Raw genomic sequence first — 23,064 nt, forward strand, 5'->3', positions numbered from 1 at the left:
TTCTGTGGGAAGCTGGCAAGGCGTTTCTTAGGGGTTCCATCATTTCTTTTACAGCAGCAAAGAAGAAGAATAGTCTCACCAAAGAATTAGATCTGGAACATCAAATTTGCACTTTGGAGAGAGACTTTAAACAATCCTCCTCGCCATCTGTGCTTAAGAAATAAGATGCAGCCAGGTCTGCTTTGAACCAACTAATTACCCAAAAAGCAGAAACAACAATGTTTTATGCAAAACACAGACTTTTTGAATCTGGAAACAAACCTGGATCCCTCCTAGCCCGACTTGCTCAGGGGAGAAGTGGGTCCTATGCAATACCTTCTCTTAGAGGTGAAAGAGGTAATTTACATTTCGAATCCAAAATGATATGTAAAATTATGAAAGAGTTTTATGAACATCTTTATTCCCCAGAGTGTGACAACACTGCACATCTTGTAGAACATTTTCTCAATGAAATTGATTTACCGACATTGTCCCATGGGTACCGAACTGAAACTCTGTGCCACGTTGGTGCCAGTATCATATAAAAAGGCATGAAGTTCCCAGAGTGTGACAACACTGGCCACTCTGCTGTTGCAGGACCACTGACAGACCGATCTCCACCAGGGACATGGCCAGCTTCAGGACATGCTGGTGCCAACTGGGTCACCTAACCGGGCTGCAGTTCTAGAGGAGATGTCCGACCCAGAGATGATGGGGTCTTCAGCCTCCTCTAGAAGAGCAGTGACAGCAGCAGCCTCGTCCGGAGCGTCAGGGTCCACGCAGACATCCTTAAGCTCATCTGCTGGTAAGGACGCTCATGAGGACCTGACCATGCTTGTTACCGATGTTTGTAACCCAGGCGGCAGAGTCAAAGGCAGCTTCTGCAAGCTTCTTTGTCATCTGAAAAGAGAAGTTCTTTTTAAGAACAGACTCAAACTTCTGTTTGAGAATCCACAGGAAAAAAACCTTCCCAAACCTTCTTGGTAGAGTCCATTTTTAGGATATATCCAAAGGTGGACGTGATGCTGGCCTTGTACTCATCCAGCTGAACATCCAGTCATTGGAAGGGTGATAGCAAAGACTGCTATGGAGATAAAATCAACCAAAAAGCCGCCATTTTGACAAAAGTGGATTTATTCTAAACTTATAACATGTACCTCTTCCCAATGTAGCAATGTGTTTTTCTGAGTGAGCGAAGTTGATGATGTTGATTGCTAAGCTAGCACTTTTAGCCACCTTAGTATAACTAGCATAGTTAGCCTAATTAGCATTTTCAGCAATAGAATCCTTTTTTCTGTCATTAAGTGTTTTTCCCCTAAATAAAGGCACAGACATGGGTGAAATTGGTTTTTAAAAGAGAAAAAGAGGAACGCTTCACGAATTTGCGTGTCATTCTTGCGCCCGCCTGAACCCACTTTTCTCTGTTCTGAATGTTCCAATTGTTCACACTTCGTTCCAACTACGCAACCAATCAGATGGCAGCATTTGTTCCGATTACAAGTATCAAACTGTGGTCGTCCAATCAGAGAGCCGGATTTGTTCCGATTCCTAGATCCCGCCCCCCATCTTTTACTTTTACGACTGCTGTCTTCCCGATCAAACGTAAGTAATGTTTTTTCTTTTTTTTTTAAGTGAAATCGATGGTTTTAATTACTGCTATGATATCGATATGTTTGTGGGAACGTCGTTTCTCCCTTTTCTGTGGCGTCTCATTAGCGCATCACGTTCTGGATAATTATCATTAACATCTGCTGATTGTAAACGGATTATAACGCAAAGCACCTTCCTTACTAAGTAATCCATGAGCCCTTTCTCATTTAACAACTAGTTAAAAGTTTCTAAGGAAAAAACAGAACCTGCAATGATAGTTTCCTCTGTTTTGCTACTGGAGTGACTTTGTTTTGTGCAGACAATGGCTGTAAGTTAACATTTCCTCTGACATATTCGATCTTTCTAACTTCTCATCAACATTTCTGGAGTTGTTTACTTGTCTTTGCTTTGTTTAGAGTGAACATCCAGCGTTCAGGCGAGCGCCCAATGGGACGCTGCTTTTAAAAGCCTCAAATGAGGCGCAACTTGGCCTCCAAAAGGAGACCCACAGGGCCAAAACCCTGGAGGAGGTGGAGAAGGAGGCACGGGCCCACGTCACCAGTGAGGGTGGGGATATCAATAACCCCACCCTGGTGCTGAGCCGGTGGAAGGTCCAGTTTGGTAAATACCAGGACAAGACTTTCCACTGGCTGCTGGAAAACGACGTGGGCTACGCCATCAACCTGGTGTCCTCCCACCAGAAGGAGCAAGAGAGGACAGCGTCTCAGTCCCCACTTATGGTCAACAAGGTGAGGTGTCTGAGGTTCATTTGTCTTAGTTCCAGGTGTGATACTGTAACAGAACCTTTGGACCTACAGGACGGCCTCATCCGTTACTCCTCAGCCTATCCTGACTTTGTGGAGGCAGTCAGGTTCCACCAGGCATTTGAGGAGGCTCGGGTGAGGTCTCTTCAGCCTGGGCAGGAGGGACAGGCCCTTGTTGGCTTTGGGGACTTTAAGTTTGAGACGCTGCAGAGCCTGTACGAGTCTCAGGACCCCAAGAAGATCCGGTACTTAATCACAGAGGATCACATGTTGTAATACAGTTAGTCATCATATGAACAGATGGGAAATTTTAGCTTTAACTGAGAGAGAATCCGGTCACTTTTCAAAATAAAACGTTTTTTTTTCGAAAAAAAAACAATAAAATGGAAATTGTTTTTTCTTTCTGTGCGTCCCGGTGCCAAAATTTCCCGCGGCCCGGTGCCAAGTGTCCCGCGGCCCGGTACTGGTCCGCGGCCCGGTGGTTGGGGACCACTGCTGTAGTTGACATAGAGTTTGAGTAACAGAACAGACACATTCATAGGTCAGGTTGGACACGTTGATGTGTCAGCTGATGTTAACTGCTGTTTTTCTTCTATTTGAAAATAATTCTCTGATGGGAGATGAACTGGAAACAGAACAGTAAGTTTGTGTTTGGTTGAAACTTTGTCTGGGTCTAAGTGCTGTTTCTCACTCACAACCCACTTCAGCTTCATCATAACTACTAGATGATCAGCAGCTCAACACCACTCTCTCACCTATTGAATCACTTCTTTCTGCTTTCAGCATCCGTCTTTCATTAAGTGCAGGATATTAACTTTTCATGAATCAACCTCTTCTCACTTCTGTATTAAAACTTCACCCATTCACTTTTAGTTAGCTGAGCACGCCTGAGTCACTTATTTGGTTTGTTTCTTTGTTTAATTTCCAAATATCTTCCTTCCGTTTTAGCCTCAGAAGTACAGGTTCCTCTCGTTCCTGACGCTCCACCTCCTTCCCCTGACTGTGGCATCTCTGCTGGGCCGAGCAGGACAGGGTTCTCCTCGTACCTGGGACTGAGGAGCAGCCATCTCCAGCTGTCCTCCCTCCATCTTCATCTGCTGGCGATGCAGAGGTGATGCGACAATAGCTGCAGCTTTTTGTGTCTCTGTCTCACTAACAGCAGTCATACATTAAAGCTGCTGCATCTTGTCTCTTCAGCTGCTGCCTGACTCCTGGCTGGCAGCTCTCACTGTGGAGCAGCAGCAGTGGATCAGGCGGGTGCTGTTCACCAGAGACAGCTCGGGGAGGTCTAAGCTCACCACTGAGCTGAATCTGTAGTGGAACCCTCCCCAACCCCGCCCAATCTACCACCAACCTCCCGCATCCCCTGACCTGTTCTTCGCATGTCGGCTGTTCCTGTGGATGCCTCACAGGATCTGGGGTCTTCAGCTGACATTTCCCCAGCCTTTGTGTGGCGGGCCACTGACGAAGGCTGGGCTGTACAGGACCATCCGGAGGGTCCTGGACATCGACGGCTGGTACCTCATGGTACCTGGAGTGCCGTCGGTGTAAGAAGAAGGTCGGGGGGTGGTCACAGGGGATCGTACGGCAGCTGGCTCCCACCTGCAGCTGCCAGTTTCCCGCTGTACTCACGTACAAGTAAGAGGCAACATTGAACCATGTGTTTATTTGTGTGTGAAACTTTGTCTACATGTTGGCATCTTGTGATTGTGTTGATGCAGGCTGTCCTGTGACCAAAGGGTGGTTGCACAGCTAAGGTCTCGCACGTTGGGCAACAGTGCCAACCGGCTGTACAACACCCTGCGGGAGCAGCACTCGGACTCCTGGATGCGGAGAGCGATCCACTACCTTGGCGTCTGCGAGCGGCTCCTTGCCTTGAGCAGCGTGGGGGGGCAGTTTCCACCACCTTCACCTATGCCTCCTCTTCCGTCACCCGTCTGGCTGCTGACGGTGTACGGCTATGATGTCCTGACGTGGCTGGACGAGTACAAGGCCAGGATCACGTCCACCTTTGAATCCATCTTGAAAATGAATTCCACCAAGAAGGTTTGGGAATGTTTTCTCCTGTGGATTCTCAAACAGAAGTCTGAGTCTGTTCTGAAAAAACCCCCATCTCTGTTCAGGTGACGAAGAAGCTCGCAGGAGCTGCCTCCGACTCGGCCGCCTGGGTCACCAACGTTCGTAACAAGCACAGTCACGTCCTCATGAGCGTCCTCACCTGCTCTGAGGGCTCTGAGGGTCTGTCCAGGATGGCGGCCGGGCTGATGAGGCGGTATGGACTCGCCAAGGTTCCTCCCCCCCAGCTCATCTACGTGGATCGCGACTGCTGCAGCAGAGAAAGCGTGTCCAAGACAGCCGCCTTGTTTTCAGATTCACTATGTTTGCACTACTGTTGCACACAGTTCAGTCCTAAAGGTTTCTCGATGTTTGTCTTGTAGGAGTGGGGGCAGCTGGTGGTTCGGCTTGACATCTGGCACCGGATGCGCCGCTTTGCCTCAGGTGTCACCACTGAGAGCCACCAGCTCTATCCTACCTTTATGAGGCAGCTGTCTCACTGCATCTTCGAGGTGGACTCCGGAGATGCCTGCCGTCTGTCTCAGGCTAAGCGATCAGAGCTGGAGGGGAAACACGGGATGGTTGGCCTGACGGATGGGGACGTGATCCAGAGGGTTTCCAAGGAGGAGTGGAGGCTCCACTGTCGTCGTCGGACACGTGGAGCTGAGGAGACGGCAGTCCTCATCCAAAACCTTCTGGACACCTTCAGTGGCCCGGCAGGACGCGACACCCTGGACATCCCGTTGCTGGATGCTCTCCGCATTGAGGAGATCTGGAGCACCCAGAGGCGGCACCTTAGCTGCATCCAAGACTGGCCGGGGGTGCAGGCTGACCAAGGGCGGGGTCAGCCTTCCAGTTGGCTCCACCTCTCTGGAGTCCTTCCACCTCCACCTCCAGCGGTTCATCCCAGGTAACTGCAGATGCCGTTTAGTTTAACGGGGTAATTGGTGGAAGCTTAGACTTTATTAGAAATTTGTAAAGTTAACTGCTGATGTTTACACGGTTCCCTCAGGGATGTCTGCCAGCTCCAAATACTTCAAGGCGTTCCTGATCGATGGACTGGTGAATTCTTTTACACAACAGTTTCACATCTCTATGTGTCAGCAATAAATATACAATTTATCATTAATTACTACATTTGTGAGTTGACACTGGTGGAAACTGGGCAAAGTTAGTGGGTCAGAAACTACTCTCATGTCTGCCATTTTAAGTTTCAAACATTAGCAACTTTTATTGACCGTCAATAAAAAACATTTCCCCCAAATAATACATTTTTATTCAGTGTTCTCGATGTGATGAGTTATACATTTATGTTGTTATCTCTAGAAAACAGTTGTCATCTCGTGATAACAACCTTATAACTGCTTATGACGAGAAATCGAGCTAAAAACTAAAACTATGTAATGTAGCAAACATGGTTTGATTAGAGCGTTTTTCATTCCAACTAAACAGTTTTTCACAATTTCTTTTAACTTGATTGCCACATCTGAGTAACTCAAAAAATATAATTCTTCTCCTCACCTTTATTTGGACTCAGGTAGTTTGGAGGAAGTTGGACAAGAAGCACAGAATTCAGAAACCGAGACTCTGAACCTTCGACGCCAGAGTTAAGACAGGCAGAGGGTGAGGTGTATGAGACGTTCAGGGGCCGTCTGAAAAATTAAAATTCTCCTTGACGACTTCAGGAATTTAGAATAAAAACATAAATCCATCCATCCATCCATCCATAAATACATACATGCAATCACTGCATGCATCGATTTTACAGCTTTGTGAAAGGTACAAGATGAATAAGGTCCCCAAAACCCTCCCCCCCTAAACAGAGAAATAAAGAACACCCAAATGCCCCCAAGACAAACAATAGCAGTTTCTCAATAACTTACCAAAAATAACCTCAAAAACATCACAAGTACTCATTATTGTTCAAACAAACTCCACAGAAATCCATAATTTTATTTTATCACTTTTTTTCTTGGAGTCAACCAGGGGGGTATTCCAGAAAGCAGGTTATGCTAGCTCCCACGATAAGTTTGAGGCTAAGGAAGTTGATAACCTCAGCTTTCGGTTCCAGAAATGGAGGTATGTTGCAGGGTAGGTCAAGTTACCATGGCAACTCATGCTCCGAACATAACCTGGTCTGGAGCAGGTTTAGTTGAAGGTTAGTTTGTTTACAGAGAGGTGAAGCAGCATGGCGTGTCCATTTGAAGATGATTTAGTGGATGAAGAAGCTCAGATAATACTTTTTCCACCATGAGAGGGTGATAAGACCACATATGGATGTTGGAAAGATAAACTTTTTAACTTTGATCTAACTTAATTATTTGCTTCAGTTAAGATAAATCTTGATTAATTTCAAGCATTGCAGTCAAAGCAATAAATAATTCACAGAGATTTATCAAACTCATTACAGAAATGATTAAATAAATAAAATGTATTTTTTACTTCATCAAAGTCGTTATGCTTTTTATGTTAATTTGAGCTTTTATTGTGAATTTTCTTGCAGTTACAAACCCTGAAGAAGTCCTGCACCGTTACCAAACTCTGCTGAAGGAATTCTGACGGACAAAAAGCACGACCCTCAGGCCAATAGTGTGTTTTTTGGAATGCTCCTTTGTACTGTTTTGTACTTAAAACAAATTTTATTGTGATGACACTTTTTATGCTGCAGACATGTATCATATTAAAGATTTTTGTTTTCACTGCTGTCTTGTTTCTCTTTAAACTTGCCTCATGTTACAAGAAGTAATCAGGCCAGAATATGTTTTTACAATGCAGTTACTTGACCTTTACCAACAAGTTAGCATTGTCTCATTTGGTGAGGTCAGAAGACCAAGTGTGTATGTACACTGGACAGGAAGGTAATACGTGTACATACCCAGCATTTACTACTGAAAGTACCATGTAATAGAATGGAAATAGGGCTGACTTTCTTTTACAGTACAGTTTCATTGTACTTAAGGGGTAAGTACCAATTAATATTCAAGTGAACATACCCGGTATTTAGTAATGAAAGTACCATGTAGTTGAGTGGAAATAGGGCTGACTTTCTTTTACAGTCCAGTTTCATTGTACTTAAGGGGTAGTTTCTGTGGTAAATTCATGGTAAATACTATGAAACATGCGAGTGCAGACCTAAAGGTCAAGGTACTTTATTTGTACTTACCTTGTTCTTACATGTGGTAAGCACCATAAAAGACACCTTTGCACAACATGTAAATACCCAGTAAGAATATTATAATGTGATTGTGTTGATGCAGTATGTACCACATAGGTATGAACCAAATAGTACCATATAAATACACAGTAAGTACCATGTAAGTACAGAGTAGACACAAAAAGTACCATGTAAGTACCTAATCCCATAGAAGTCCCACAGAAAGTACCATGTAAACACACTGTAAGTACCCAGTTAATTCCATAAAAAGTACCATGTAAGTACCCAGTAGTTACACAATAAGTACCATGTAAATACCACTTAAGTACACTGTAAGTACTGTACTGTAAAAGTAAGCATTACCTGAAAAATTTCTGGATTGCTGAAGTTTCAGATTTAAAATATTCAGTCAGTATAAAATTGAATAGATCAACTTTTTTTTAATTGGAATTAATTTTATTTGAGCTCCATTGGCCCTAAGTGATTAGGCTACCATGTTTTTTCCAACTTTTTTTTTCATTTTTTTTCATTTTTCCAACTGAGTAAAAAAACAATAAACAAAGCTGTTATTTTGCTTTTACGTTACTGGTGCAGCCCACTTGAGATCAGACGGGTCAGACGGGGTGGGGCACCCAAACCAAAATGAGTTTGACACCCCCGCTTTAGCACAACTGCTGTGGTCCTAAAGAATAAATTTATAAAATTCTCAAGTTAACTGGACTTTTTCTCCGCGCTTGACCGCTTCTGTCTGCATCAGACCGTCCAAACACACAGAGAAAAAGACTGCAAACAACCACAGTCAGCAATAAATAACCAGTTTTTCATAAATTACTGGAACGGAATGGAAATTGGGTGAAATTAGTGGGTTAGAAACTACTTTAAAATCCGCCATTTTTAGTTTAGAACATTAGCAACATAAAATTGAATATGTTCCTGTTTTCTCCCAATATAACACATTAAATTGTGTTTTCGACACATATGAGGAAGAGCATATCGATCAAATCGATATTTGAATAAGTAAATTAACAAACTGAAAATTGAGCTTTTTTAAAGACAACACAAAAACAACGAAAAAATAATTCTCACCTTTACTGAATGTCTTTGAATCTATCAATCAATTCGCAAATGTGTTCATATAATTAATGCATTTAACCCTTGTGCTATCTTAGATGACCCCACCCTTCCATTGACGTGTTCTCCCTACCATGACAAAGGTGGATAAAGGTGGAAAGATTTCATGTAATCCATGGACACCAGTGAAGATCACAAATCATTGAAGAAAAAAGGTTCAGAGCACTGTCTAGTGGGTCTAGATGACCCAACTCCCAATGTTAAAGTGCCTAGGATAGCACAAGGGTTTAAGGTACCGTAATTTCTGGACTATTAGCCGCTAATCTTGTCCTACGCTCGTAGCCCTGCGGCTTATTCAGTAACGCGGCTAATTTATAGATTTATGTGGCGGCCGCCATGAATGTACTTGCGGTCTCTGAGGATGGGTTGAATGCTTGAATCAACTCCAAGCAACAAGTCATTTGTTTTTCAACATACTTCATAGCTGCCAAATAGCATGGACTTGACTTTAGGTCTTAGACACTTCAGTCATGGTTCAACAAAAAGAAACACGCATGCCCAGCCCCATCCCAGAATCCTTGAGTAAGCCCTGGCTGCAGCCTGCAGAGTGCCATTAGACCCAACGTGCACGTGATCGCCACTACAATATGATGCAGCTTTCAAGTTAAAAGCAATCGTTAAAAGCAGCGTGAAAAAATCCACCATCACCAACGGGTTTGGAAAAGCCGGTCAGCTGCGTGACGGAGAGAACAGCGCATTAAGACCATTATTACAGACAGGTCTTCCATGAGGGGACGTGCTGGGAGAAAAGCAAACATTAACTGCCTTCGTCCAGTAAAGGAAGCACCAAAACTTGAGGAAGCAGCTTCCACAACCACTCTACCCCCCTTTTAACATGGCACTTTTGAATATTCGGTCGTTGTCCAACAAAACATTTATCATAAATGATTTTATCCATGATTGTAATATTGATGGACTCTTTTTAACTGAAACATGGCTGAGCACGGATGCATCTACTGTTCTCACAGAGGCCTCTCCAACTAATTTTAGCTTTGTTTTTTCAACCAGGGAGGGCAAAAAGGGTGGGGGTACTGCATCTATTATGTCCAACTCCTTTGCAGTAAAGCAGATTACATTGGATGAGTACCCCAGCTTTGAACATCACGTCTTTGTTTTTAACAGCCCTCCAATTTTATGCATCACAGTATACTATGAAGGTATTAATGTTCCAAAATGGACGAGCTTGTATATTTGATTTGAGAACTTGTAATACAGAATGTGAATACTTGTGCAAAAAAAATCTGCATCTGTGTGTAATAATCTTCTGGTGTCAACTGACAAATTTCCATTTGCATGTGTTCATTTAGAGTTACAACTTCAAATCTGTGATTACAACTGCTCAAATGTGCTTCTGCGTGTGCTGGAATCTGCTGGCCCAAATCACAAGTGCGCTACAACTGCGCTCTGAATTCTGACACATTCCTGGCGAGAAACTTGTGTCTAAACTGATCTGTGTCAGGGAGGGTTAGAGGAGGCGGAGTCAACCAATCAGAGTGCAGGATTCGGAGAACTTGGTAATGTTAGAAAGAGCTTTACAGAGTCGGACTTCCTGCTTCAATAACTCTTCTGATAAACGTTCAAATGTGACAGCAAGTCTCTCAATCATTTTGTATTAACACCCTTCAACTACAGACCTGTGTCCAACTTGCCATTTTTAAGTAAGGTTCTAGAAAAACTTGTTTTTATTCAGCTGAATGAGTTTCTCTCTCAAAACAACATTTTTGAGATAAACCAGTCTGGTTTTAGAACGAACCACAGCACAGAGACAGCCTTGTTGAAAATCGTTAATGATGTCAGATGTGCCTTGGATTCAGGTCAGATCTCAGTACTAGTTCTGTTAGATCTAAGTGCAGCTTTTGATACTGTTGATCACCTGATCCTTATAAACAGACTTAAAAGTCTTGGCCTTTCAGGGACTGTTCTCAAGTGGTTCGAATCGTGTCTCATGGAGAGAGTAAGCATGGACACACACTTTTCTGGGGTCAATTAATTGTGGTGTGCCTCAAGGTTCCATCCTTGGCCCCTTGCTTTTTAACATTTACATGCTTCCTCTGGGGAATGTCATCAGAAGCCACAACATCAGTTTTCATAGCTATGCTGATGATACCCAGCTGTACATAGCTATGTCTCCTGATGACACAAGACCAATAGAAGCCCTTTTTAACTGTATTTTAGATGTGAAATTATGGATGGCAAATATTTTTTGCAGCTCAACCAGGAGAAAACTGAAATTTTAGTTATTGGTCCTGAAGCCAAGAGAGAGAAACAGTTTTCTGAAGCTGCAGCAACTTTCATTAAGTCATTCAGAAACAGTCAGAAACCTGGGCGTTATCTTCGACTCTAAGCTTTTAAACTTTTATCCCCCATATAAAACAGGTGGTTAAAACTGGTTTTTATCATAGAAATCTGGCTAGAGTCCGCCTACTGCTCTCTCTTGCTAATATGGAGATGCTAATGCATGCTTTTATCATGAGTGAAGTTGATTATTGTAACGCCCTGCTTGCCGGTCTTCCAAAAACAAACATTAGGAACCTTCAGCTTCTCCAGAACTCTGCTGCACGAGTTCTTACAAAGACCAGGAGGCGGGCTCACATCACCCCAATTTTAAAATCCCTGCATTGGCTCCCCATATGCTTCAGGATTTTTTTTAAGATACTTTTAACCGTTTTTAAATGTCTTAACGGTCTTGCGCCTTGTTATTTATCAGATCTTTTAGTAAAGTATGAACCCTCGCGGACCCTGAGATCCTCTGGCACTGGTCTGTTAACCATTCCAACTGTAAAAACTAAAACCTATGGGGAGGCTGCATTTCAGCACTATGGCCCCCGCTTATGGAACAGTCTGCCAGAGGACCTGAGAGCCGCAGAGAGCATAAATGCTTTTAAGAAAAGGCTCAAGACCCATCTCTTTAACCTGGATTTTAGCTAATTTTTTACTACTTTTATTTATTTATTCAGTTATTTATTTATATGTACTTTTTATTTTTATTTTATTTATTTATCTATCCATTTTATTTTGTTTTATGAACTTGAACCTGATTTTTAACGTGTTATTTTAATTAACCTTATTTTAATGTTTTATTGTTTTTATCAATATGTTTACTTTTTTATTCTCATTTTTATTCAATTTTATTTTCAGTGCTTCATCAGTTGGAACCTCTCCCTCTGGGTCGGCTGCTGTTCAGCCACAGCGGCTCAAGATGGGGACCTGCATCACTGCTTAGCTGTGGTGGAGCGGTCCCCGCCTGTGATGCTGCATTTGGCTGTCTATGCGGCTGTTCTCGGAGGGGGAGGTTCCAATTATTAGCGTTTCCAGCATCCTGTTTTTGTGCTCAGCCTATTTCTCATTGTCCTTGCCATCACTTAAGGGGTGGGAGGTGTGAAAGGAGTGGGGGGCTAGGTACGGGGAGGGGGGTCCTATTTATTTATTTATTTTTATTTTATTTATTTCTAATTCGTCAATGCTTGTTTTTATATTTTGTTGTGTTTTAATGTAAAGCACTTTGTGTTATATTTTTATATGAAAAGTGCTTTATAAATAAAGTTTGATTTGATTTGATAACACTGGCTTCTTCCAGCTCCGTTCTTCCACAAACAAAAGCACTGACCACACAGATTAAAAATAAAATGATGAGCGAACAGGCACTTCATAATATTCATGACATTAATAAAAGCACGTTTGAAAGATTGTCTCGTATATTACCGAGCTGCTGTATTAATGATAAATGAAGATAAATGAAATTTCCCCATTGTGGGATTAATAAAGTCATCTATCTATCTATCTATCTATCTATCTATCTATCTATCTATCTATCTATCTATCTATCTATCTATCTAATGTATGTGGCAGCAGTTTGTTTACAACGGGACTCATTTCCGCCTACGGTATTTTCAACACTACTGCGCATGCTCAAATGATTTATTCCGACCGAAAGTGTGACCATGTGAACGTTTGTTTCTAAAATGGTAAAGATCTTTCTCAATTGCTTTGGCTCATTTCTTGATCAGACCGGACGTTCTCAACACTCTTGGTGCTTTTGTCAAAATAATGTGGATGGTTCGGCACAACGCCATGGTTCACCTGCAAAAGCTCATATCTCTCCCAAAACAATTCACTCATGTGTACGAGACCTCTCTCATTGTCAGGGATCAAATCAAAATAATAAATGTATCAAATGTTCCAAGGGATTCATATGTCCTATTCATTGTATTAAGATCTTCACGGCCTCAATAACTCTTCTGATAACCGTTCAAATGTGTCAGCAAGTATCTCAATCCTTTTGTATTAACACAGAGTGAACCACAAATCCATTTCTAAAGAAAAAAGATTTTTTTTTGCCTTTTAATCAGAATTGTTCTTTTCAAGCTGTGAATGCAGACATGCAGCGAGCCGCTGCCAAGGGACCCAACTGCAGCTGCTCTATTCCCGTGTTCTTCTGCGTAGCTGATAGCTTGCAGTTTAAACTGAGTTTCATATCCGTGTCTCTTTGCATTTCCAGAGTATTCAAAGTTGTTCTGCATTATGCTCATATCTGCACCTTTGTACATTGGGGGGGGGGTGTCTTCTTTCACGTCCTCACCTCTCTCCGTACCGTGCTGTTCTCTCTTAGGTCTTCTTTACTGAAGTCACACAACAACACATTAGGGCCGCTCCGTACATTTTGGAGAAAATGTAAGACTTTCACCTTATCAGAGCCTCACCTGTCATGATCGTGATAAAATTGAAAAAGGTAAATTAAGTAAATATCATTTTCCAATGATCTGTGTTAAATATACATTTTCAGTCAAATCAGCACATTTTCCACAGTTTCTGAGGTTAAAATCGCCGAATTTGAGTGTTGCGATCTCAGACGGAGCAGAATCTCCGGGTGAGGCTGGGGAGCGCTGTGCCTTATGTCTGACGGCAGGGCTCAATGTTAACACCATATAACAGAGACGTGCGGTGAAAACGCTGCTGCACGCCCACAGAAACGGCTTCAGGTGAGGCATGCCTCACCAGCAGGGGGCAGATGTGAGCTGACGGCTGCTTTGTAGCTACACTGCTGCCGTAGAAAAAGACTAAAAACATCTGTCTCATAAAATAAAGAATAAAGAAAAATGAAGACTTTTCCAGCAGATCATAGAGTTTTTGTGGAGAAGGAGCGACACATGGACTCAAAAAGTAAGGCCAAAGACGTTTTTCAATGTTTGTTTGTTTTAAATAACATGGGAGTAAGTTGATAAAATTGTAAGTAAAATCCTTTATTTTATTTTTACGACCATTTTCACAGACAACATTTGATAAATGATTAAAGCTCCAGAATTAGAAGTTGGAAAAATACCAGAAATAGTTACTGAGGGTCAAATGTATGCTGAACACATCTGAATACTTTAATATGTTTACAGTACACATGAATAATTTATAAACAAGAAGAGTGGTATATCCATGTCTATACAAGAAAAATTCTATGTAGGACAAATATTTTCTTGTGTGTATTTCATAAGCTGTTATAGCTGCTGTTGGATGAACGGTGAAATATTCAGTGCAATTGTAAATCTCCTCACCAGCCATTGACCGCACGTCACTGCACCTTATGTTTGGGAAAGTACTGTATAAATAAAACTATAATAAAAGGCAGAGAGCCGCATGCAGCTCAATATCTGCATTGAGGCAGATATTGATGGAGAGGCTTCTTTCTAAACTAGAATCTGTTGTTAATCAACATCCTCTAAATTTAGATTATATGGAGTTGGTATAAACATTTGTTTGTTTTGAGTGATTGTTTTTGTTATTAAAACGCTTTTTGGTAAGTTTTTTGGAAATAAAAATGGCTTTGTGATTTGAAACCAGTTAAAAATGTATGTTTTTCTTTCTGGCATACTTTGAAGAAGAAAAAAGATATATTCTTGTTTGTGAACAGGTTTTTATCCTAGTTGGATCTTTGATCATGTGAGTCAGACTAAAATGATCTGTTAGCAAACTCCCTTCTTAACTTTTTTTCCAAAATATTAAAAATCTTGATAAATAAACATTTTTGAGACTATAGAAAATGTTCAATTCTTAATCAAAACTTAGGGGGAATATTGTAAAAGTTCTGACATGCTACCAGATTCCTACTTTGGTGATGAGGAGAGACGATTCTTGGTCTGTCACATCTTGCTTTGACAAAGAGCAGAGATCCATGTCTCCAGTACAAATGAATCCATAGCACCACTCTTTCAGGAACGCTGGAGCTGGCCCACCTTGGGCTAGGCTGACCGCAATTATTTCACCAACAGTCCTGTGGTAAAAAAATTAAAGATATATTATGCACAAATGTTAATGTATGTTTCACATTCCATTATATGAAGGAACTCTGTGTCTAACCTGAAATATTCATTGTCAAGGTCTGTCAGTGAGTACTTGGGGTTTTTACCCTGGCCTTCAACTCCTTCAAAGAACCTGTTCTCAATACCTGTGTCATGACTTGAAGGATTGACAGACCCAGACGCTGAAACCCAGAATGAGGACAAGGAGGTGAACGGTAAGTAAAGAGCTTTATTTTTTTCCTTCCAGGAAAGTTGGTGTGGCTTGGAGGGCAGCTGGAGAGGACAGCGGCCTGTGGCGTGGCTGGAGGTAAGAGCGCAGCTTGGCAGAGCTTGAGGTTTCCACCGTACTGTAGGAGGACTCGGACTGACATCCACACTGGGAACACTTGGAGGCTGGAATCCTGAGACAGGGAGAGGCAAGTTAAACACGAGGCCAGACTTAAACAAGGAAACATGAGCTAGACTTGAGACCAGGTTTAGTCACCATAAAGGGCAACAAACTGGCATTGGCTAATGGGTCTGGAACTCCTTAAAAGCAGAAGCAGTGACGAGGTGAATTGGTCCCAGCTGGTGGAGTCAGGAGCAGAGCAGGAGGGGGAGGAGACTGACAGGCACCATAACAACCTGAAATCATATCTGGTGTACAACAGGGAGACTCAAGTTGCAGTTTATGCACACAGCTTTTTGTTTGTGCTACAATGGGTGTTGTAGATAAACCACCTGTCAAAAATTCTCTTTTCACTGCTCCTGTATCCACTCCTGCCTCCCCAATGTACACAACCTTCAGTGTACCAGCAGGAGATGAAGATTTTTTTCTTTGCCATTGCAGAATGCCTCTGTCTGGAAGCCCCTCTCTGTCCACACACAGTTGGAATTCCATATTCATGTTGACCTGTTGCTCAAGGTGATGCAACACATCTTCTGTTCTTTGAGACAAAACCACATCCAAATATAATCATAAATATCTGTAACAATAAAACCATTTTATTGTTTTGAAAATGGAAGAAAGACAACAGTAGTTTGGTAGGATATACTATAGTAAAACTAACTTGAATTTCTACTGTAACCCTTGTGCTATTTTAGGCACTTTAACAATTGGGAGTTGGTTCAAAAAAATCATTGCTTACAGTAGCTGCTTTTACATGGATAAAAGTAATTGAAAGAACGCCTGATCAGAATAAAAATGTCATGTGAACACGCCGTTCGGAATACTCTGCCCCGATCAGAGTCATTCAGATGTATGCCCATGTAGCAGTTGAATTTTAATCTGATCTTTGATCCGATCAAATAAATTTTGCACATGTAACCGTGGCTACTGAAATGTAAACTTCTGTGCTTCAGAGCACATCCACACATCACAACACATCACAGTGTGACACAGATCACCCTAACGGTAGAGTGATAGAAAGCTCTAAGTCCCTACCCCTTCCCCTTAAAAAAACAAGGTCAGACAACCACAAAATCTCAAAATTACAATTGGAGGGGTAGGGAGAAGCCGTAGGGAAAGAGTTTGAATTTGGCCATAATCTTCCTAATTAAAAACTAACCTTTGTGGTGTATGTACTGTAGTCTCTAAAGAAGAGTCTTGGTCCCCTGCTGCAGGTGTTTCTCCCTCAAAGCTATGTATAGTCAACATAAGGATGGCATATCTGATCAAAAACAGTTTAACCCACCTACATGCATGAAGGGGAAAGACAAATCTCATCTCTCTCCACACAGACCAGCATGCACTGCAATGTCTTGCTCAGAAAAGTTCTTGGAGCAAATTGGACACACCACCTATTAAAAGACAGGTAATGTAAAAAAGCACGAGTGTAGTTCCAAAAACACTAACCATGGATCCTACTAATATTCTATTTACCTTACATTCGTTCTCTACAATGCACAAGTCAGAATCCTGTAATTAAAAATGAATAAATAAATATTTACTAAACAAAACCTTCACTTTGTACTTCATAGAATCTTTCTTACCTCATCCTCATCCGTCTCATCTGAAACAGATTTGCCAATGCATGTTTGAATGTGCACTGCAAGCATCTGGAGAGGCATCACTTCATTACACTGGTAACAAGTTGTCTTTGGCATCTTTGAAAAATGTTGTGAGTCAAGAGGCAAAGGAGAAGTGTCTAAAGTTTCTTGAAGAGGAATGATGTATAAAGTGGTTTTTCCACCACCTGATTGAGCTTTGAGGGCTTTGGCAGTATATCCTTCTGCTTCGGGTGGAATTAAAATGAGCTTTCGTAGACCATTGCCCCCTTTATTGGGAGAGTAAACAGAAACATGATTACAGAATCTTACAAATAAATGACCTGTACATGACATATCATAAAAGAATTACTCATTTTTTTGTAGAGGTAAAATAACTTCACAAAATCATAGATGAAACAAACTAATGAAAAACAACAGTTATTTCACAAACCTGCTGATTTATGCAAAAGCCATCCTCCACAAAGATCTGCCATTTTTGGGAATGCTTCAACCAGTAACTTTGAAATCTTTATTTATAACAAAGTAATAATAGAAATTGAATTGAGAATATTAAAAAAAAAAAAAATTAAAAAGACAACTTAGCGATAATCAAAAATAAACTGACAACTGTACCTCCGAGTGATTAGAGTCCTCTGGGAGACACACAGTTTGTCTTTGAAGGAGTTCAAGTTCCTCTGTTGGTAACAGTGTGTAGGAGATGTTTTTGGCGAGTAAATAAAAACGAAATGATAAAGTCTTGCCGGTTTTATTTATGTAAACTTTAGGTGTCAAACATCTCTTTTTTCCATGAGCAAGTGCTGGTTTAAAGTAGCCTGGAAAAGATCTGTAAAAATAAAGATGAAAGAAAATAAACAACAATTGTGAGATAAAATATCAAACATATTAGGTAGATCATTAAAAAGGTTAACTTTATTTCTCTCAATAGATAGACATATGTTTTTTAAAGGAACCATTGTTTTATAGCATTGACAAACCTTGTCATCTCTTGCTGGATAGAGACAGTTTGGGGCTCTGGCTGTCTCCTTTCTGGCCTTGGTGATCCATTTGTAGCCATTGTGTTAAGCAACACGGTAATGAGATGTCTTGCTGCTGATTCCACTCCAGCGACACCCTTGTTGTTTAAGTCATAAAGTGAAGACTTATTAATCAAAACCACAATAACTGAGGGGTTGTACAAATATGAAGTTAGCCTTAGCATAATTTCAAAATGAGGCCCCTTGCTCCGATTTAAGCTAGTAATAACGTGGCTTTCCTAAAAAAGTAATATTTATAGTTCATTCAAAAGCATTACTAAAAACTATTTTTTTCCACACAAAAAATAAATAAATAAAATAATCGCTGACCTGACAAGTAGATGGTTGTGTCACTGTGTTTTCGCTGTTGGAATGATGTTCATGATGATGATCTCCCATGATTTTCCGCGTTTTTTTTTTTTTTCTTCTGAAAATCACCCCCAAAAATCTAATGACAATAGTTCATAGCTAGCTTGACAAAACTTTTTTTTAAGTATTATTTTAAAGTAAAGTAAGAAAGTAATAATGATTTATCATAAAGTGTTACTTTAAACGATACTTACCGTTCGTTCCTGTCCCACAATTTAACATGTAGTCTGTGTCTACCTAGAGACGAATTAAGTGCGAAGCACCTGATTGGATAGAATTTAGACCAATCAGCGTGGACCTTCTCTTCTGTGATTGGCGTCCAGAGTAGTCAGCAAAATCAAAGATTGTAAAAAAGAGAGATGCGACACAATGCATGGGAAAATATTTTTGGCGATGCGAAAATATTTTTGGCGGTTTGATGGCAGTCATATCATATGGAAGCGATTCTGTAGCATAAATAAAAATCAAAGTCAAAACCAGAAATGCTTTTTCATTTTCAAAATGAAGCTGCATTTTTTGACTCAAAAATAAAATGAAAAAGCATTCCACCAAAATGCTTTTTCATTTCCTTCCTGAACACAGCTTATTCTGTCACTTAATTAAAATTAAAATGGTATTTGACATTTCATTTTCAAGACGTTCTCTGGTAAATGTGTAGCATAATTCATTTAGAAATGTCTAATTTGACAATTAAAATGGATTAACAGAATTGCTTTTTAATTTTCAAAATGAAGCTGCATGAAATGACTCAAAATTCAAATGAAAAAGCAATATTTCAAAATGCTTTTTCCTTTTATACTTAAAACCGCTTATTCTGTGTCATTATTAAAACGAAAATGAAAAGATCAGTCCAAACACAATTGTAGTCCTTCTGAGCTGAGTATAGACACCATGAAAGAACAAAAGACACACTTATCAAGTGTTCATAAGTACATTTTCATCTAGTCAAAGTTAGTTGCCATGCAAAAAGTTTGGAGGTCACAAACAGGCACAAAATACTTTCCTGATTGCTTAATTTATAGACCTATACATTTCTCATGACAGGTCACCTCAGTTAGACGCCATGTTTATCTAAAACGGAGATGCAACATGCCGCTCCGAAGACACGTATTGCTCTTTTACCCCTCCATTGTGGCGTTCTAGTCAAAGAAAAATAAAAGGTTTTAATTTTTAAACGTAACTTTAAAAGTAAAAGTAGTCAAAGTATTTAGTAAAGTAAAAAAGTAAACTTGTCATGTTTTCCAAGCGGGAGGACCCAGATGCTGGAACCCAGAGAGAGCGAGACTGGTAGTGACAGGTAAGCAGAAGTTTATTTTGATTCCTGGGAGAACTGAGGCGTTGACGTCGGTTCAGAGGCAGCTGTGGCTAGTGGCGAGGCTGGAGGTACGAACGCGGTCAGCGTGGATGACGAGGTCCGGTGGGCTGCTGTGGATGGATCCGAGGTTCCAACTGACGTCACTCGTGACGAGGGTTTCCTGGAGCAGGAGATCAGAGTTAGTGTTAAAGCGAGGACTAAGACAGTAGCGAGACTTAGCATGACATGAGACCAGACTAGTCACCATAGAGGTTAACGAACTGGCATTGAACTGAGGCGTTGGGTCTCCTTTTAAGCAGCAGGTAGATGAGATGAGTGGTGTCAGCTGGAGGTGATTAGAAAGAGCATAGCTGGCAGTGTTGGAGGGGGAGGAGTCCGACAGGCACCATGACAGTAACCCCCCCTCAACGACCGCCCCCAGGCGGTCCGGGACGCCGATCCGGGTGAGCGCGAAAGAAGTCATCAATGAGGGAACGTTCCAGAATGAGGGAGCGGGAGACCCAAGAGCGCTCCTCCGGACCGTAACCCTCCCAATCCACCAAGAACTGATGGCCACGACCCCAGCGGCGGACATCCAGGACACGAGAGGCCGTGTAGGCGGGGGCGCCGTCGATGAGCCGGGCGGGCGGAGGGGAAGTGGAAGGCGGGCAAAGCGTGCTGTCCATAACTGGCTTGATCTGCCAGACGTGGAACGAAGGGTGGACCTTGAGGGCCGCCGGGAGCCGAAGACGGACACAGGTGGGGTTAATGATTTTATCTATGACGTAGGGCCCAATGTAACGAGGAGCCAGTTTACGAGAAGTAGCCTGAATCGGAATATTCCGTGAGGACAACCATACCCTCTGACCTGGTTGGTAGGTGGGTCCCACCACCCTGCGGCGATTGGCGGATTGGCAATAGACCTCCTTAGCACGAAGGAGGGAGGCCTTGGTGTGCTGCCAAACATCCTGGCACCTCCGGAGATGGTCCTGCACGGAGGGTACAGCCAGATCCAGTTCATGGGATGGAAACAAGGGTGGTGGGTACCCGAGGGCAGCCTCGAACAGAGAAAGACCTGTGGCAGAGGAAGGATGGGTGTTATGAGCATATTCGACCCACACAAGGTATTTTGACCAGTCCATGGAGTTCCGATCGGCCAGACAACGGAGGGACGTCTAAAGCTCCTGATTGGACCTTTCAGCCTGTCCATTCGATTGAGGGTGGTACCCTGAGGTGAGGCTGACAGTGGCACCCAAGGCGGGACAGAAGGCCTTCCACACTTGGGACACGAATTGGGGCCCTCGGTCTGACACGATATCCGAAGGGATCCCATGGTGGCGGAAGACAAACTGGACCAGAACCTCAGCAGTTTCTGCTTCAGTTTTCTGGGGAGCTGAGACAGGGGGATGAAATGCACAAACTTAGAGAAACGGTCGATAACAGTAAGGACGACGGAATTACCCTGAGAGGGGGGTAGTCCGGTGACGAAATCGACCGCAATATGAGACCACGGGCGACTAGCAGTGGACAGCGGATGGAGCAGACCAGATGGCGGAGAAGATGAGGATTTGGAGCGAGCACCGGTAGAGCAGGCCGCGACGTATTCCTTGACGTCTTTACCCATGGAGGGCCAGAAAAAACGATGACGGAGTAGGCTGAGAGTTCTCGCTATCCCTCCATGGCACGCTACTCGAGATGCATGAGCCCAAGTTATAGCCTCAGACCTGAGGGATGAAGGTACATACAGGGTCCCAGCGGGAGGGGCAGGATGGTTGGGTTCCTCACCTTGAGCCTGCAGTACCTTGGTTTCAATGTCCAAAGTTAAGTTTCCTATGATGCAGGTGTCGGGGATGATGCTGGTGTAGGTGGTGTCCTGACTGTCAGTAGAAGAGTACATCCTGGAGAGGGCGTCTGGCTTAACGTTGCGGCTTCCTGGTCTGTAGGTTATGACAAAGTTGAACCGATCAAAAAACAGACACCACCGAGCCTGGCGAGAATTCAGTCTCTTGGCAGATCGTAAGTACGCAAGGTTCCTGTGGTCCGTCCAGACGATAAAGGGATGGACCGCTCCCTCCAGCCAGTGACGCCACTCTTCAATAGCCAACTTGATTGCTAGGAGTTCCCGGTTGCCAACGTCATAGTTGCGCTCTGCCGGCGTGAGTTTTTTTGAGAAGAAGGCGCATGGTTTCAGTTTGCCAGTCTTTTCCTCACGCTGCGAGAGCACGGCCCCAACGCCAGAGTCTGAAGCATCCACCTCGACCACAAACTGTCTGGTAGAGTCCGGTTGGATGAGAATGGGGGCTGACACGAACAGTCTTTTGAGGGTATCGAAAGCGCTCTGAGCCACGTCATTCCAAACATAAGCCCTAGTAGTGGACGTGAGTTGGGTGAGGGGGGCCGCGATGGCACTATAATTCCTGATAAACCTTCGATAGAAATTGGCAAAACCAAGGAACTGCTGGAGTTTTTTACGAGAGGAGGGTGGCTCCCATGAGGAAACTGCCTCAATTTTAGGAGGATCGGGACGAATACAACCTGCCCCGAAAATATAACCAAGGAAGGGGATGACAGAGGAGTGGAATTGACATTTCTCGGCTTTGACGAATAACTGATTTTCAGAAAGTCTCTGAAGCACCAGACGGACATGTTCCTGATGTTGAACCGGGTCTGTGGAATAAATGAAGATATCATCGAGATAAACGAATACGAAGCGGTTGATGAAGTCACGCAGTACGTCATTCACAAGGCGCTGAAAAACAGCGGGGGCGTTGGTAAGCCCAAATGGCATCACAAGGTACTCGTAATGCCCCAAGGGAGTATTGAAAGCGGTTTTCCACTTGTCTCCTTCTTTGACCCGGACGCGGTGGTAAGCGTTCCGCAAGTCTAATTTGGAGAAAATACGAGCTTCTTGAATGGAATCAAATATGGACTAGATTAGAGGAAGGGAGTATTTGTCCTTGATGGTGATCTGGTTGAGTCCACGGTAATCAATACACGGGCGAGGGTCTTATCTTTCTTTTGAACAAAGAAAAAACCGGCGCCAACGGGAGAGGAGGAAGGTCCAATGTGTCCCGAAGAAAGTGCCTCATGGATGTAACTCTCCATAGCTGCTTTCTCGGAACCAGAGAGGTTAAACAGATTACCTTTGGGAAGCGAGACACCCTCCAATAAATTGATGGAGCAGTCGTACGGCCGGTGAGGAGGCAGAGAGTTAGCTTTAGCTTTGCTAAAAACAGCACGTAAATCGTGGTAGCATTCGGGTACGTGAGATAAGTCTACCTTCTCAGGCTCAATAGACCTTTTTCACACTTCCGCATTTTTCGACCGGAAATACGTCAATGACGTGTAAAACAACTTCCTGTTAGCGTAGCAGCAGATATGAAGAATGGCAGAGTCGAAGAGTTGCAGTCTCTGTTGCGTTCCAGGCTGTTCGTCTTCC

General features: G+C 42.7%; 1 protein-coding gene across 4 annotated transcripts; it reads right to left on the reverse strand.

Annotated features, from left to right (window-relative positions):
* Positions 1-13,938: 13,938 nt before the first annotated feature.
* LOC105353633 lies at positions 13,939-18,837 on the reverse strand. Of its 4 annotated transcripts, XR_002873370.1 has the most exons (11): positions 18,293-18,837; positions 17,924-18,060; positions 17,562-17,772; positions 17,380-17,455; positions 16,932-17,215; positions 16,822-16,857; positions 16,634-16,739; positions 15,681-15,886; positions 15,445-15,596; positions 15,019-15,361; positions 13,939-14,932 (listed from the first exon to the last, which is right to left on the reverse strand). XR_002873370.1 is itself a non-coding variant. In XM_023955481.1 (5 exons), exons 2-5 carry the CDS (start codon positions 15,782-15,784, stop codon positions 14,755-14,757), a joined length of 777 nt encoding a protein of 258 aa, XP_023811249.1. In that variant the 5' UTR covers positions 15,785-15,886; positions 16,508-16,612; the 3' UTR covers positions 13,939-14,754. The 4 variants fall into 4 exon arrangements, 1 of the variants encoding a protein (XP_023811249.1); XR_002873369.1 differs by lacking the exon at positions 13,939-14,932 and having other exon boundaries at positions 15,170-15,353; positions 17,924-18,837; XR_002873368.1 differs by lacking the exon at positions 13,939-14,932 and having other exon boundaries at positions 15,170-15,361; positions 17,924-18,837.
* Positions 18,838-23,064: the final 4,227 nt, after the last annotated feature.

This window comes from Oryzias latipes, chromosome 6 (assembly GCF_002234675.1).
Source record: "Oryzias latipes chromosome 6, ASM223467v1".
Classification (NCBI taxonomy): Eukaryota; Metazoa; Chordata; class Actinopteri; order Beloniformes; family Adrianichthyidae; genus Oryzias; species Oryzias latipes.